The sequence below is a fragment of the Hibiscus syriacus genome, unplaced genomic scaffold (assembly GCF_006381635.1).
Source record: "Hibiscus syriacus cultivar Baekdansim isolate YM2019G1 unplaced genomic scaffold, ASM638163v2 tig00003632_pilon, whole genome shotgun sequence".
In the NCBI taxonomy this organism is placed as follows: Eukaryota; Viridiplantae; Streptophyta; class Magnoliopsida; order Malvales; family Malvaceae; genus Hibiscus; species Hibiscus syriacus.
Window position 1 is genome coordinate 125353 of NW_024061979.1, and position 17708 is coordinate 143060.

Genomic DNA, 17708 nt, shown 5'->3' on the forward strand with positions numbered 1-17708 from the left:
GCTAAAGTTTTAGATTCCAAAGCTCACTAATTAACGATAGTCACAAGTTTCGGTTATTTGTTAAATTTTGTAGATAAATAGCTGGGTCACTAATTATATTTTTATATTCTTACAATTTCAAATAATAATTTATTTTATAAATAAATAATATTATATCATAATTGTATACAATAAGCATAAATTTAGTATAAATCAAGATCGGTAAGATGGATTTTTTCATTTATATTTTTATTTTAATTTAAGATCTCTAGCTGTTCTCTCTCCCCTTTTTCTTTTCATTTTTTTGGTTGCAATTTATGCTATTATTTATAAATTAAATCAATTTTGTCTTCTTTAATTTGATTTAGCTGATGGCAGCACTAGTTTTAGTACTGTTTGTCGATCGTTGGTTGTCTTTTTCTTCTTCTTTTTTAGTTTTTTATGAATAATTATGTTTTTGTGACATGTTTATCTCTGTTTTTGTGAAACATTTATCTCTGTCTTTTGGCACTTTTCGATTTTTACTGTTGTTTTCATTTTTTTTCAGGGTTGGATTTGACATCGTCACAACTAATCAATATAACGCTTATTTGTTATCATGCTGATCTTCCTTGTTTTGGACCCTCAAATTGATTTGGACACACGTTTTTGCGTTTGTTGATAGTTTTTTCATGTCTCTTGACTCTGATTTGTGATTTTTCAGTGATTTTTCAATAACTTCATTCCCTTTTGCGCTTCGTCTGTCGATGCAGTCAGATTTGTTAATATCTTTATTTTTTTTTTGGATAATCAGTCATTGTATTTCATCCAAGAAAGCAGCAAGCTGCTACAAAATAACAAACCAGCTATACAAGCCCCCAATCAGTACATAATTGACTATTTACAGTATCCAACATGTTTATATTGTATCTATACAGTTTAATTCTAACTGCCTCTTTGATAGCATTTACAATAGCAGCATATGGGCGAGATAAACCTCTAAAAATTCATCGATTACGCTCCTCCCAAATGAAGTAAATGTACCCTGTCCATGCTAATTTGAGAATATGAACTAGCAGAGACTTTCCTTTTAAACTTCTATTCAACCAGCACAGCCGGTCATCCCAGCTTAGGTTTTGCTGCTGCAATCCACAACTTAGCAAGATAGCATCCCAAACTCTCCCCGAGTAAACACAATCCGAGAAAAGATGACTTCTCGACTCTAAATCAACCCCACAGAACCCACATCGAGTATCAGTCACCACTGTAAAACGAGCTAATCTCTCATTGGTTGGCAACCTGTCGAGAATAGCCATCTAATCAATCAAAGAATACTTAGGTATGTGCGCAGGGAACCATATAAGTCGATGCCAAACCACTTTGTCATTCCCTACTCTAATTCTGTCCCAAATCCAACCACCCCTAACTTAAGACCAGTTAGTGGTAGCAGTAAACAAACAACCAGCATGTTCTCTCATTTTGATAAGTTTCCTAAGAGTCCAGCTGAAATGGGGTTTAGATGTAACATTTCAATAATCATCTTGCTTAAAACAGTAAGCCGTAATCCAGGCTATCCACAGAGAGCCTTCACCAGCCAATAAAATTTTAATAAGCATCAGACAACAGGTTTTGTTCCAACCGGCCAAGCTTCTCAGTCCCAAACCTCCCTCTGATTTAGGTGAGCAGATCTGAGTTTACTCTGGCACCTCGAGCAGGGGAGTCATTGCCCTTCCAAAAGAACCTCATACATAACCTTTCAATGTCCAAGATAACTTCCTTAGGCAGAATAAGTTGTTTGCTCCAATATGAGAAAATACTAAACAATACAGCTTTGATGAGCTGCAACCTCCCTCCAAAGCTCAGTTTCCTGCTAGACCACTGTCTCAATTTGCCCTTGATCTTATCCAATAATGTTTTACAATCAGTCCCATACAGATTCCTAGTCACCAAAGGCACCCCCAAATACCTAACAGGGAGTTGTCCAACTCTGAAGCCTGTTACCGTACTGATTTGTTCCACTTCTCCCCCAGGAATTCCACAAGTGTAAATTTCAGTCTTCATGGCATTTAACTTCAGACCAGACAAATCATAGAATTTATCCAGGATGCTAAGCACCCCCAATACTGAGTCCAGTGATCCATGACAGAACAACATCAAGTCATCAGTAAAACATAAATGTGTAAGAGAGATCCTCTTACACCTTGGATAGAATCTGAAAATACCATTCCTGGCAGCAACATCAAGCAACTTAGAGAGAAAATTCATTACAAACACAAATAGGTAAGGGGACAATGGGTCCCCTTTCCTAACACCCCTTGCACCTCTAAAGTAGCCTACTAAGCTGTCATTCAAAGCTATTGAGTACCTAGGAGTTATCACACAGGTACTAATACATCCGCAAAATTTTTTAGGAAGTCCCATGGCATCAAGAATATTCAACAGGAAATCCCAACTGATTGAATCGAATGCTTTCTGCAAATCCACTTTGATTGCACACCTTGGGGAAAGATTCTTCCTTGCATAACCCCTAATTATTTATTGTACTAGCAATGTGTTATCAGCAATGCTTCTGCCCTTAAAAAAAGCGGATTGACTAGCAGAAATCATACCAGGAAAACACTGGGCAAGCCTAATAACCAGGATTTTAGTGATTGTTTTATACACAACAGAGCAGCAAGATATAGGCCTAAATTCCTTAGCCATGTTAGAGTTCAATGACTTAGGCACTAAAACAATAGTAGTAGCATTAAATTCTGGAAGGAGATAAGAAGACTGAAAAAAGTACCTCACATCATTGAGAAAGTCTCTACTAACAATCTCCCAAGCTGCCCTGAAAAACCAGGAGGTGTATCCATTTGGGCTTGGGCTCTTATCCCTCCTCTGCCTGAACAAAGCCTCTTTGATTTCCTTGTCTGGAATCTCACATTCTAGCACACTCTCAGCACGAGCAGGCAAAGAATAGTTCATTATATCTTTTAATCATTCAGGGTTGTAACTCAAAACCAAGGGGTCAACAGTCACTATAAGCCTACTATAAAAATCCACCAGCTCAGCAGCCATGTCATCAAATTTCTCCAGCAATTGCCCAGTCTCAGTCTTAAGAACTCTAATAGTGTTATTCTTCTTTTGAGACAACTTTTTGGTGAAAAAACTTTGTGCTTAAGTCACCTTCTTGCAACCAGTGCACCTTAGCTCTCTGTTTATAGAAATCCAGTTCAGCCATTTCCAAATCAACTAAAGCAGCTTGTATTTTCTCCTCCTCCTCCATCCCATCCTGATTAGCAGCAGTAAGATTAGCAAGCTGAATATGTTCCAGTTCAACTCTTTTAGCAGCTACTCTTGATGAAATATCAGAAAATTGAGTCCTATTCAAATCCTTCAAAATAGGCTTCAGTCTCTTTAATTTGCAAAACAGCACCTGCATAGCATTACCATCACAGTGCTGTAACCAGGAAGCTTTAACACTGCTAAAAAAATTCTCACTTGTAGTCTAGCAATTAAAAAACTTAAAGGGCTTCAGTTTATGAATCTGAGCCTCTTTTTGAGTCCAAATAATCCCCAAACAGTGATCAGATACTCCAGGGGCCTTGTACTCAGCAAAAGAGACTGGAAAATCCAACATCCACTGAGAATTAATAAGAATCCTGTCTAATTTCCTGTCCAGGTAAGAACCTTCTTGCTTGTTAGACTAAGTGAAGATAGGTCCTACAAATGGGTGATCTTACAACTCCAAATCATCCATGCAGCCCTGTTAATATTCCATGTCAGATGAAGAATATGACCCCAAATCACAATCAAAACTCTCATTAACCTCAGCTACAATTTTAAAGTCACCCCCAACTACCCAAGAAGAAGCACCAACATCATTTTCCAAGTTTCTCGAGTATTCCCAAAGTCCCCTCCTAGTTTGACTATTATTACTACCATAAACTGCAGTAATAAAACCTCTATGACCATCAATGTCACCAAAAATAGTAAGGCCTTGGTCTGATCCCCCAACAACAGAGAAAGGTAATCTCTTCTTCCACAATATCCAAATTTTACCTCCATCAATGAAATTATAGTTAGCCTCATAATTCCACTCATCAGTAGAGCAGCAACCTACTTAGAAATATTGATTTCCCTAATTCTAGTCTCCATGAGACAAATCACCTCCACCCCTAGGCTCTCAAGTCTATGGAACACTTTTCTTTGTTTGAGGGAGTTGTTAATACCCTTCACATTCCAGAAGCAAATGAGCATTAAGCATGAATATGAGGACCTCCACTACCAACTCCTACACTTATATCACTAGGTTTAACCTTCTCAACCATAACCTTCTTTTTTGCTTTAATCTCATTGAGAAGCATAGTGACACCCATAGCAGCTGCGCGAGGCTTTCGGTCATGACCACCACCACCTGTCAGCATCTCCAGTTTGCTTGATGAGCCAGTATTATCTTTTCTCCTCCCTTTAACTTTCTTCTTGATCACCATTGAATCTAGCAAGGTAGAAAATTCACCTCAAGCAGGAACATCTTGCAAACTACCAGGGCCTACCAAGCCCCCTGCCAGTTGCATAGTTTCTACACCACTTGTAGTATGTTTCACCTTATCAACCTGATCCAGCTTAGCCTGGTCAGCATCGACCACAATAGTATCAGTACTCTCTTAAAGATCCTACACAGATAACTCCTCAGCATTTCCAATCTTCAACTCAGTCTTTTTGATACATTCAACATTACCCTCAAGAATAGTTGCATTAGGACAAAGAGGCAAACTAGGAGGATCTACTTCTTTTTCCTTCAGTCTCTCTTTTCCATTTGACTCAGAATGATTGAAAATATTATTCTTCCTCCATATTTGGGTCTCCTTCCCCCTCAGAGATGCACTGGCTACCTTAGTACACACATTAGAATGATGTCCAAAAGTTTTACAGTGTAAGCAGAATTTAGGCAACCAAGAAATATAAACCCTGATCTTCACAATAGAGCCATCACTCATCACAACATTGACCAACTCAGGAATTTCAGACCTTGCCTTAATCTCCACACAGACCTTAGCATACTCTAACCTAGCCTTTGATGTTGTGATGGCATCCATATACAGAGGTTGCCCCACAACACTTGTAATGTAACTTAGGCCCACCCTAGAATAGAGCTCAAGGGGTACATTGTATAATTGCACCCAGACTGGGATGTGCGTAAGATCGAAATCAAGCTTCTGCAAGCTCGGTTCCCACTTTCTCAACACAAGTGGCTTGTTTTGAACATGCCAAGGCCTGTTCTCAAGAATCCAATCTCTCACCTGTTCGAGAAAGAAAATATGAAGAGATTTGAACCATCCATACTTACCTTAACAGCCGAATCTTTCCCCCATAGGATTTCAGCAATTCGTTGCATAGAACCGAAATTAGGAGTTGTACCAATAAATTGCCCCACCACCGCATGACTCCATTATGCTATCCCCTCGTCTATCACTGCATAAGGAGGTTTAACCATGGAAGTTCCATCCGAAACCTCAGGAGGGAAGTAGTTTAGGGTTTTCTCCTCAACTCCCCCAAACAGCTTCCTCCAGTCCAGATTTGAAGCCGTTGAGGTCATAGCTCCACCAATCCAGACGCAAGCACTCAGAAACACTAAAGAAGAACAAGAGATTAGAAACGAATAAGAAATCCTGGAAGCCCATCAATCCTGCTAACGTGCGCCCGAAGAGAATCCATCGCTTAATATCTTTATTTTATTCGAGTATTTTAGTTAGGTTTTTTACCTTTTCTTCTTTGTCATTGTATGATCTAAATGACTAGTTTTTGTATCAATGGTTATAGGAAAATATATATATTATAATTTAGTTACGTTTACAGTTTTACTTGTAAATCTTCATTATAATTCTGAATATTTTATATTTTTAATAAAAATAACGACTTTATATATATATATATATTATTAAGTTTAATATTAAGATATACAAATTGTTTGCAAATAAATACTTAATATTTTTTATTAATTTAAAGTACTTATAAATAATAATGAATGTTCTAAAGAATTTTAATTATTTTATAATAAACACTTACATACCTAATTTGAGTGTATGGACCAATTTTTATGTTAAGCTTCATTGCTACTTTGAGTGTATGGACCATACGATGTCGGTGACTTGTTTATCATAAACAGTGATTCAATTCTCGTTACCAAAGTTTTTTTTGGTAAATTACGAATTTAGTATCTAAACTAATAAATTTAATCTGTTTCAGTATTTACTTTTAGTTTTTTAAAATCATATCTATCATTTATGTTTTTTTTTCATTTTAGTAATTTGTTGTTAAAAACCTAACGGTATTGTATTTTTTATGGATAAATAAATCATTCATCAATCAACTATCTGCTCACTCCTATTTTGATGTTAAAGTTTAAAAAATTTCAATTTACTCCTATTTTAATAATTTTAATTTATTTTATTAATAATTTCTGTGACATGAAATTTTTATTATTATTTTAATAATATATAATTAGAAATAAAATAAATAATTAGAGTGATTAAATCATGAGTAATCTGAAAGTTAAGTAATTAAATTAAAAGAAATTAACTTTATTGACTAAAACAAAAATGAGAAAATAATTGAGTGATGAATGATACAATATATCTATAAGAAAAGGCACCACATGCAAATCATTTTAAGTTTTGAATGTCATGTATTAAAACGAAACAAAAATTAAACGTTATGCATAAATTTTAAAAAAGTTAAGAGTTTAAATACTAAAATAGATTAAAAGTAATAGTTTAGGTACTAAATATATGATTTATTCGTTTTCGTTGCCGCTTTCTTCTCTCGAAATTTCCGTTTATTTGGAAATAAATCTGAAAAAAACACTTTGGAGATCTCAATGTGTGGTCTTCAAATTTCTTCATAGACTCTTCTTTTCGCGTCTTTCTCTCCGCCAATTCTAATTCTCCTCCCAAAGGTCAGCCAGATCCATTCTTCCTTTACATAGTTTCTTCGATTTTTATTTTCAAAGCTGCACTTGTTTTGCTATATAACCCATTGTTTTCTTCAAAACCCACATCGAAAATCTCCCCAATTTTCGTTTATAAACTCATTTCTCGATCTGGGTTTGCCCAGATCTTGCAAAACCTGATTTCAATGGCTAGTTTTGGGATCTGGGTATTGACAATCTTCTTGATATTTCAATATGGGTATGGGTTTTATCTGCCTGGTAGTTACCCTCACAAATATGTCGTCGGGGATCCTTTATCCGTCAAAGTGAATTCCCTGACTTCCATCGACACTGAAATGCCCTTTAGTTATTACAGTTTACCCTTCTGTAAGCCTCCCGAGGGTGTTAAGGATAGTGCTGAGAATCTCGGTGAGCTTCTCATGGGAGATCGGATTGAGAATTCGCCTTATAGGTTTAAGATGTACACCAACGAGACCGAGATCTTCTTGTGTCAATCCGATAAGTTGTCGGCCGATGATTTTATGTTGTTGAAGAAGAGGATTGATGAGATGTATCAGGTTAACTTGATTCTCGATAATTTGCCTGCGATAAGGTATACTTTGAAAGAGGGTTTCGTTTTGAGGTGGACAGGGTACCCGGTCGGGGTTAAGGTTGAGGATGTCTATTATGTGTTTAATCATTTGAAATTCAAGGTGCTTGTTCATAAGTATGAGGAAACGAATATGGCTAATGTGATGAGGACCGGTGATGCTGCTGATGTTATCCCTGGCGGCGGTAAACGAGGATCGGATGAGCCGGGATATATGGTTGTCGGATTCGAAGTGATTCCTTGCAGTGTCATGCATGAAGGGAATCTGGTTAAGAACTTGAAAATGTATGACAAATATCCGTCTTCGATTAAATGTGAGACGACTACCGTCTCGATGCCGATCAAAGAAGGTCAGCAAATCGCCTTCACGTATGAGGTTGTCTTTGAGGTGAGCGATATCAAGTGGCCATCACGTTGGGATGCTTATTTGAAGATGGAGGGATCCAAAGTCCATTGGTTCTCGATCTTGAATTCCCTTATGGTGATCACTTTCCTTGCTGGTATAGTCCTTGTGATCTTCTTAAGGACCGTCAGGCGGGATCTGACCCGGTACGAGGAGCTCGACAAGGAAGCCCAAGTGCAGATGAACGAGGAATTGTCTGGCTGGAAGTTAGTTGTTGGGGACGTTTTCCGTGCCCCGTCCCATCCTGCTCTTTTATGTATTATGGTCGGCGATGGAGTTCAGATCATGGGGATGGGAATCGTGACTATATTGTTTGCTTCTCTCGGATTTATGTCCCCGGCATCTCGAGGAACCCTCATTACAGGTATGCTATTCTTCTACATGATTCTCGGAATTGCAGCTGGCTATGTTGCAGTTCGGCTTTGGAGAACTATCAGCTATGGTGATCACAAGGGATGGGTTTCGGTCGCATGGAAGGCTGCTTGTTTTTTCCCTGGCATCGCCTTCTTGATTCTCACCACTCTGAATTTCCTACTGTGGGGAAGCTCTAGCACGGGAGCTATCCCGTTTTCTCTCTTTGTTATCCTACTCCTACTCTGGTTCTGCATCTCGGTTCCACTCACCCTAATCGGTGGATACTTGGGGGCAAAGGCCCCTCATATTGAATACCCTGTTCGAACCAACCAGATCCCTCGTGAAATCCCGGCTCAAAAGTACCCATCATGGCTGTTGGTTCTTGGTGCTGGAACTCTACCTTTCGGTACCCTTTTCATCGAGCTCTTCTTCATCATGTCTAGCATCTGGATGGGGCGTGTCTACTACGTCTTCGGCTTTCTGCTCATCGTTATGATCCTCCTCGTCGTGGTCTGCGCCGAAGTATCCTTGGTTTTAACCTATATGCATCTATGCGTGGAGGACTGGAAATGGTGGTGGAAATCATTCTTTGCTTCCGGATCGGTTTCCATCTACATCTTCCTGTACTCCGTAAACTATCTCGTATTCAATCTCAAGAGTTTGAGTGGACCAGTCTCCGCAACTCTCTACTTGGGGTATTCTATCTTCATGGTTCTGGCAATCATGTTGGCGACCGGCACAATCGGGTTCCTCTCTTCATTATGGTTCGTGCACTATTTATTCTCGTCCGTAAAGCTCGACTGAGGAGATAATCGGCAGACGAAGAGCTCAAAAAAAAATCAACCTTTACATTAATCAATCGTATCTAGTACTTATTATATTGAGCTTTACTTTGTTAGGGAGAACTAAAGGCAGTGACAATAACATGTTTTACTTGGATTCTTTATTAGTTGCATGGTATTGCATTTGCGTTCTGATATTATATTCGAGATCGATTTAGGTTGCACTTGTAGCTTTCTTGGTGCTACTTATGCCAATCTACTTTGGGGTATTTTTTCAGTGTGGAATGCAATTGAGCAGATTTCGTTTTTTTCCTTGTTCAACTTTCGGTGTTCTTTTTGTCCTTCCGATTCTAAAGTTTCGCCTTCAATAGTTTAGTTTGGGTTTGGAAAGGTTCTAAAATTTTTATTGACGAATTCAGATTGACTTGTCACCTGACTTTTTTTTTTGTGTTATATCACTTTGACTCCTTTTCTATTTATTCTATCATATTTATATTATTCTAATTCTATGTATTTCTTTTTTTTTTTGTTAATAATAGTCAATTATTTAATATTTATTATTAATATTTATTATTAAATTATTGATTATTATCAATTCTGTTGTACCAATGCTCGTAGGAATGAGGGTAAATTATGTTGGAGCACTTCAATGGACACATTAAGGGTTATAAGCGAGTCAAGTATAACTTAATATTGCTGAGCCCAACTGAATTCTACGAATATTCTAAGATAAAACTCAATCGGTTTTACTTAAAATTTTTAAATTTAACTTAAACTCTAGAAAAAATTGTCCGAACTCGAAATGAAAAAAATAAAAAACTTAATTGAAGTTTCTGTTTCTCAAACTTATACATGCAAACATTCTAGTATCCTACTATTTTTCTTTTAAAAAAATAAAGATAAATATTAATATATATTAATAATTTATTTTTTTTAAAAATAATTTTAATATATATATATTTAAAATTGTTCACAAACTTTTCAAACCAAATACCAAATAACTTATTTTGATTTGTTAGAACTCGAATCTATTTGAATGGAATATTTATCAAACAATGACCAAATCAATCCTTAAATAGTTTACAATCTATCTCGTCTCATTTAAAAAGATTATTTTGATTTGTTAGAACTCGAATCTATTTGAATGGAATATTTATCAAACAATGACCAAATCAATCCTTAAATAGTTTACAATCTATCTCGTCTCATTTTAAAAAGCTATAGAGATCTGTAAATGTTCATTACCATTTATCGAGTTAAAAGATGAAAAAAACTTGCAATATCTAGAAAGTATTGTTTCATCCATATACTACATGGAGGTAAAAATCTAAACAAGAACCGAAAGTTTGCTTTTATCGTCTAGGCGAGAATTGGCAAGATGAGTTCATTTAGAAAAGAAACGAAAAGACGAGCACTACATTAACGATTCTGAAATTACAGCTACACGAACGACTCCCAAAGAACCCGAAAGAACGAGCGCGAGGGACACCGAATCTTCTCCAATAGTTGTGCCATTAAGTCCTGCAGAGGTTTCTCATGGCTGATGCACCAAATAAGAAACAAATATCATCCAAGTCATTTCCAAATGCTACTCTTGCCACTTTAACCCTGCGTTTGCCGAGTATTGTACGATTTGCAGTTCGGACATTTCCGAGCCAAGACGTGAAACCGAACTAAAGATTTTGTGCCGCAATCATTGCAGAGGATTGAAACCTGTTGATCGTGATTAAATTTGTAAACGAACAGAGGTAATAAGAAACCTTTTCCTTGAAAGGAATCTCAGGTGAACTCATTCTATAAATGATAAGAAAAGGACGATGTTCAGATTTCGAACCATTTTATTTTGATACGGTTCTGGCATCGGTGTAGCTGCGATCTCCTCGTCGAATTTCTCCCAGACCTTTGACATGTCACAAACCGATTTGGAGCACAGAGGGCAGGCATATCTGTTACAGTGATTAGCATACCATCTAAGGACACATAGTTATCACCAATTGAGGAAATAGTTGATCCCAAGACTGAAATGAAGCACTTACTGGAAATGGTCCCTCATCTCCTTCAAACAATTTGTGTGAATTGTATGCCCACAGGGCAAAACAGTTACATCCTGTCTCGACTCGAACAGAAACTACATGCATAAATTGTGATTTTTCAGTTAGGTAAATATTGAAGCAATTTTTTTTATAACATTTGATGGTTAATAAGGAGAATCTGAAATAACCTCAAAGCATACAGGACAGTCATGGTGCATCGCTCCTTCCACACAGGGATGGCTGTTTTTCAGACGAATTGAATAGCAGCAACCTTTGTGCAACAGAAAATGAAAAAACAAACAGATAAAAGTATTAGTGATGTTCAAATACTCAATAAATTCTAATCCAAGCTTAAATAAGATAGATTCGGATAAGCTTACCACACTTGTGGCAATGGAAGAAGTTCTCCTGCCCTCCAATCCTGGGTCAATATAACATTAATTATTTAGTTGTGTCAATGACAAGAACAGACAAATACAACACCCCTCCCCCAAAAAAATTGACTAGGGAAAAAATAACTTCGTAAATTGTTGTGAAATATTAAGCCAAAAAAACTGAGGACATGAACATACCTACAGATCCCACAACCGTCACAATGATACTGTCTCTTCGATGTCTGCATAGTAGAAACAATGTTAGTATGCAACTATACGTATCAATTAACTCTGTGCAAAACATGAAGAGCTGAGACAACAGAACAAGTCACAAACAGTAAACCATGAGAAAACTTAGATTCACATTTGAATGCTACAGTAGGGAATTTCTGTCCACTTAAATCATCGTCAAAGAGCTTGCAGGATTCGCAGAAATATTTCCCCATACACACACCACAGTTAATGCAGACTTGTTGGACCTGTTCAAAATAATATCAAAAGCAAACATGTTAGGACGAAATCCAACCAAGTACAAAATAACTCTTAAAGCACTATATTGTGCAGACTAAATTTTTCATCATCAAGAATATCAACAATATTCCTTTTAGACGGGAATACCTTAAAAGGTTTAAGCTTTAATATTGACATCTTTCATCGAAAGAAAGTGCTTAAAAAAACATAAAAATAAGCTTAAGAGGAACTTACCTCTTGTTCTGTGCCACACAGTGAGCAAATGACCTGGTAAAACTTTCAGGGAAATGTTAGAATATGGAGCATTACAACGGTGATGCCATAAAATACAATGAAAATAGTTCCAGGAATACCATGGGGTAGAAAGAAAACAGGCTGAATTTATGGAAATAGATACCTTACTGACTTGGCGGCGTGGGATGTCATGTCTCAGCTTCTGATCAACATTGATATTATTCTGAGAAGGATAACAATCAATAGAATGTTAAAAGTATTTTCAGTTAATGCATGTAAATATTATTTTGAGAAGGATAACACTCAAATTATTGACAATAGCATTCTCATACAACAATGTCACATAGATAGCAATTAATGTTGATCATAAAATGTTGATGATAAGAACTAACCCTTGCCTCATTATGACAGTGGCGACAATCAAAGATCTCATCACAACAGGGAGCTCTGATCCGGCACCTTCTGCGATAATGTGCGCAACTGGAGAAAGAAAGGGAAAATTAGCAATACATGGTGTCAACCAACAAACAAATAAAGAAACCTGAATGGAAACAAATTAAAAAAGAAAAAAGACAGATTATAACTTACCCATACTGCATTAGCCCCTTATCCAGCAATTCAGTTGCTTCTGCTTCATTTGATTCCTGTTTGACCATACAACCTAGAGCTGACTGTGGTGAGCATGACCCCCAAGCCTCTTCTTCATATACTTTGCAGTTTTCGTTTTGTTGCTGACAGCTAAGCTCTAGTCCTTCAGCTGCAGAAGGCTTAATCTCAACTTGGTCCATTGAAAAAGACATCTCCAGGTTTAACTGTATCTTATGTTAAAGCTGGTGCAGTCCTAAAAACCTGCAGAGAGTAACAAATTTAGCAAAGAACCCAATATTTTAAACAAATCTAGTGGCTTGAACAAGCCAGGCAAACACTCCATGACATTGTTGCTTTCTTCTATACTGCTTCAGACCAGTCGAAATCAGCAACAAAATAATCCAACAAAGGTTGAACAGCTCCAATCAGCATTACTCCAAGTGAAGGATTCATCAAAATTAGTAGAACTACAATAATCCCACATAAATAAGAATAATGCAGCACGGAGAAACTCCAGAGCCTCCAGCAGTGAATGGAAAGCAATAGCGTTGCATGATAAACTTGATTGCTTGAAGTTCTGGACTCAAATCCAACTATACTGGAGATGACCATGGATGTCCCAACCTATGGTAAAAGCAATATATCACAGAATCAAACAAGTTCTCCAATGAAAAGGAAAACAAAGGGAAAGAGTGATTGATTACAAAATGTTGCTGCATTATCGTCCATAACAAGCAAGCCTACCTCTAGCATTTCAGCACCAAGTCTCCCCTCTGACAATAGTACTTACTCTTCATCCCTTAATACTTTGACATCCTTAGAACTTGAGGAGGATCTTCAGATAAAATTAAGCTTAGTAGGAACTTAATTATTTCTCTACAAGAAAACCTCCAACTACCGAAAAGATTTTTCACTTGAACATAAACCAAACTGGTTCACCAGCCATCAAAATACCTCATTTCTAGGAAGATTAGTTGAAACCAATTAGCGAAAATTCTTTCATTTCTAGCCAGTTTAGAATACACCCTCCTAAGGCTTTTGGAAATGAATCGTAGCAACTTGTAGATTGACCCCATAATTTGGAAGAAGTGAGTTTTAGGGTTTAGAGTGAAGAATAGGGCATGGGGTTTAGGAAAGTAATGACCGTGTCAATCGAAGTTTGAAAGAGATATCTGCACAAAATCCCCTAATGATTTCTAGTGAAAATCTGCAGGAGCAAATGAAATTCAAAGTACAGAAATCAAAGTTTCGGTGTCCTTCCTTCGCTGCAGTCAACCACACAATCTAAGGTAACAAATAAACATAAGTTTTTCGTATTTCTTGCTTCCCACATGTACCGCAATCCCAATAGTCTCTTATGTAGCACTTTATTGTCAGGGAAAGATATATAATAATATCAAGTTTCAAAAGTGAACTCCAAAATGTTATTGTAAAGTCATTATCATTCCCTTGTTGATTTCAAGGACAACTTAAAAAGTTACTCAAAAGACAAAACAAGGTTACATCGTGTGTTGGAGAATACAAACTCAGCTGCCAAGCAAAAGGCAGACCGATAATAGAAACAATTCAAGCTCGTTTTCCTCAATCTATAGCCAAAAGCAGACTTATTTAAAATTTTAAAACTTTGGGGTCAATAACGTAAAAGACACCGCAGAGGATGGTTAACCCCTAATATTGCTTTGCAACAAGCAATCCCTAAGCTCTACTTCGGTACGAATGTAATAGACATCAAATGCGTATGCCGAAGGCTCTAAATCGAATCAACGTTATAGACACAAAAGCCATCCAAGCAGAGAGATAAAAAAAACAACCTCTAAAGAAAAAGAAGCAACCAATTCAGACCAAGAACAGCAAACAGAAATTAGCAGCAGCAATATCTCAAAATAAGAAAACAGAAGCAGCAGCAAAAGAAACACAACCACTGCATCAAATCAATCACCCAGCAAGAATAAACTGAGATTTATATCAAATCATTCTAACACAATCAAATTCGACCAAAGTACACAATGAAGCAATCAAAATTTATCGATCTGACGCTAAATAGGAACGACCGATTCAATCATCGATACTGTTTCCCGATGAAAGAACTAAATCTTCTAAAAACGAATTACTCCAAGCAACTTTTCCTTCCGTTTCTCTCAATTCTTTCAGAAACGAAACGGAAACTAAATCGCTTAATAAATTAAAATCAAAGAATTACTACATCTGACGAAGAACATTAGCCTAATACATTACCTAACCAAAGAACTCAGCAGCAATAAAAAATAATATTTTTATCAACTTAAAACAGATTTTACGAAATAACGAACTTTAAATCTTAGGGAGAAACGCTCCGAACTGAAACAAGAACAACGGCGTGATCCCGGTGAAAACGTCCGATAACAAATGTGAATATATCCTTTCAGTTTCTCACAATCAGAGCCTTTTTCTTTTCTTGTTTGTTTCACAAGAATTTGATGAGAAAATTGATGTCAAATAGCTGCCCTTTTATAGCTGCTTAAAGAGATAAGGGAAGATCGGTTTCTTCGATTTCTCGAGACTTCGAAAATTTTTTGGTTTCACGAAAACCGAAAGCGAAAGCTGTTACTTGCTGGCTTCGGTGTTTGTCATAGCTGTCGATAGACGACAAATTTAAACGTCTGAAATGACGTGTTCACCCCTCTATCTAAAAAAATCTTCTTCACTGCCCATCATGGGTTAATTGCATTGTAAGTTCCTAAACTTTAATATATTCTAATTAAATCCTTAAATTATCTATAACATATACATTAAACTCTTCTGTTAGTCTCGCTAGTTTGAGAATTAAATCTCAGCTCAAATAGTATGAAATATATTTAAAATTTTAGTTCAAATTATAAATATGTGTATGGCTATCTCATGCAAAGATAAAACTTGGAAATTTTTTTAATGTTAAAATTAAATTTTAAATTGTTGAAGATTTAAAAAATTTAAGAGACTAAAGAGAATATTTCTCATTTTAGAGGGACCGATATCACTTTTACTCTAGCATAAAGATATATATGGGATTCAAATTTGATAAATTTCAATTCAATATGGCATTATATGGTTGAGTTTTTTCTTTCTTCTAAAAATTCGAGTTTAGATTAGGTTGAATTTCTTATAAAGAAAAAGGCTGAGTTAGATTTAAGTTTAGGGTAAAAAAATACTCGATTCATTTTAAGATTATAATGTAATTATCCCTTATTTATTTATTGATGATTGCGATAATATTTCTCTTTCTATGTTTTTAATTAGATTCTTATTTCATAAATAAAACTGAGAATTATATATATATATATATATATATGTTGGATCAAGTCGGGTATGTATGCTAGATTTATCTTAAAAAGTGGATTTTATTTTGGATCTAGTATAGTTTTTCCTAACCTAGATCAAATCGAGTTTCGAGTGGAGAGAATAATTCTACTAGATTGAGTCCAGTTGACTAGAAACTTGACTCAGTCTAACCTATACTCATTTCTATTATTACGTGATCGACCTCATGAATGGTCTAGATATAACAGATAAAAGATTATCTTAATTTTTCATTACATTATATGTTTTTTAATGATTTGAATCTAAATTATTCATATAATAAATATACGTGTTCATAGTTAAATTCTGATATTTATAAATATTTTATACCGTATTTAAACTGGCATTTAATGTTTGGATTGATAATTAAGTTGATAAAAAAAACCTGGTTTATATTTATATTGATATCTTAAGTATTCGATTAAAAGATTTCATAATTTAAGAACGAATTTATAATATGAACAATAGTTTAGGACTAAACCATCATTATTGATTAATGATTGTTTAATTGTTAATTTAATATTTAAATAATTTCCCTTTTGAAAATTTTATTCGGGTTCGAAAGGGTCGGTGGAGTAGGGCAGCCCAATAATGGAAACAGAACAAATATAGTTTTTAGACAGGAAAATGAACGGTCGGGATTTGATGTGACCGCAGAAAAGGTTGATATCCGATTGAGTTATTGCATTGCTGACACGTGTATGGTCAACAAGACAGCTGGAATTGGTGATGTCGGATACTAGGGCGAAAGTCGTGCCTAGCTGACGTGGATAGATTATTACGATGCTATTAATTTATTGTAGTGAACAAAAATATCTTATACGAAAAGAGAAGAAGACCTGTCACGAAATTTATTTTGGGATAATGTTTGCTAAAATACCATGTATGTATTTATCTTAAATTTAGTACATTTTTCCATACAAAATACATTGAAAATGATATATAGAATTGTAGATAATGATCTATTTAGTATCTAGACTATCATTTTTTATTCGATTTAGTACTTAAACTTTTTTAAATCATACATAAAGTTTAGTTTTTATTTCATTTTAATATTTCATCATTCAAAATTGTAGTTTTTGTTTTATTTTAATACTCTCGTTCAAATTCAACTTTAAATTTTGAAAAAATTGAAAGTTTAGGTATCAAAACGGACTAAAACTAATAGTTTAGGTATTAGACACGTTAAGTTTTTAACGACGAGATGCTAAAATGAAACAAAAACTAAATGTTAATATGGTTTTGAAAAAAAAAAAGTTTAAGTACTAAAATAGACCAAATTTGATAGTTTATGTACTAAATGTGTAGTTTACCTTATTTATTTTATTTAAAATTTTTTATATATTAACTAATATAATTATATGTAACACTTAACTTTTAAATATTTAATTTTTAAGTATCTTAATAGAAAATTAGTATATTATCTGTATTTAACGATATGGTACAAAAAATAAAAATCATTACATGACATTCAAACACAAAATTAATACATTTAAATAATTTTTTACCATTTTAATATGCTCATTTTTTTAATATTTTAAAGGAATTATTATAATTTAATTTTATAAATATATTTTCAATGAGTATTTTTTTTATCTTTAATGTGTATTTTAAAATTACTTGATTATGTTGGTGTCACTTGCTTCATTTAAATTAACTCAATTAAAAAATAA

General features: G+C 35.2%; 2 protein-coding genes across 5 annotated transcripts; one reads left to right on the top strand and one right to left on the bottom strand.

The window, feature by feature from the left end:
* Window positions 1-6803: 6803 nt before the first annotated feature.
* LOC120179415 (transmembrane 9 superfamily member 11-like) lies at window positions 6804-9220 on the top strand. The gene is made up of 2 exons (XM_039185022.1): window positions 6804-6958; window positions 7046-9220. Exon 2 carries the CDS (start codon window positions 7078-7080, stop codon window positions 9040-9042), a length of 1965 nt encoding a protein of 654 aa, XP_039040953.1. The 5' UTR covers window positions 6804-6958; window positions 7046-7077; the 3' UTR covers window positions 9043-9220.
* Window positions 9221-10348: 1128 nt separating this feature from the next.
* Window positions 10349-15136, bottom strand: LOC120179428 (probable E3 ubiquitin-protein ligase RZFP34). Of its 4 annotated transcripts, none has more exons than XM_039185041.1 (12): window positions 15030-15136; window positions 12721-12981; window positions 12525-12612; window positions 12296-12355; window positions 12133-12165; window positions 11829-11906; window positions 11626-11669; window positions 11434-11474; window positions 11242-11324; window positions 11057-11148; window positions 10855-10966; window positions 10349-10733 (listed from the first exon to the last, which is right to left on the bottom strand). In XM_039185041.1, the coding sequence occupies exons 2-12, from the start codon at window positions 12930-12932 to the stop codon at window positions 10623-10625; spliced, it is 954 nt and encodes a 317-aa protein (XP_039040972.1). In that variant the 5' UTR covers window positions 12933-12981; window positions 15030-15136; the 3' UTR covers window positions 10349-10622. The 4 variants fall into 4 exon arrangements, with proteins under 4 accessions (XP_039040972.1, XP_039040977.1, XP_039040960.1 ...); XM_039185046.1 differs by lacking the exon at window positions 15030-15136 and adding an exon at window positions 13465-14310 and having other exon boundaries at window positions 12531-12612; window positions 12721-13344; XM_039185029.1 differs by lacking the exon at window positions 15030-15136 and adding an exon at window positions 13465-14310 and having other exon boundaries at window positions 12721-13344.
* Between the last annotated feature and the right edge of the window lie 2572 nt (window positions 15137-17708).

Coding starts and splice junctions, on each gene's coding strand:
- LOC120179415 (XM_039185022.1), top strand. CDS start 7,078: ATGGCTAGTTTTGGGATCTGGGTATTGACAATCTTCTTGATATTTCAA.
- LOC120179428 (XM_039185041.1), bottom strand. CDS start 12,932: ATGTCTTTTTCAATGGACCAAGTTGAGATTAAGCCTTCTGCAGCTGAA. Junction 12,356..12,524: donor ACTGTCATAATGAGGCAAGG/GTTAGTTCTTAT, acceptor TATCCTTCTCAG/AATAATATCAATGTTGATCA. Junction 11,149..11,241: donor ACTGTCCTGTATGCTTTGAG/GTTATTTCAGAT, acceptor TTATGCATGTAG/TTTCTGTTCGAGTCGAGACA.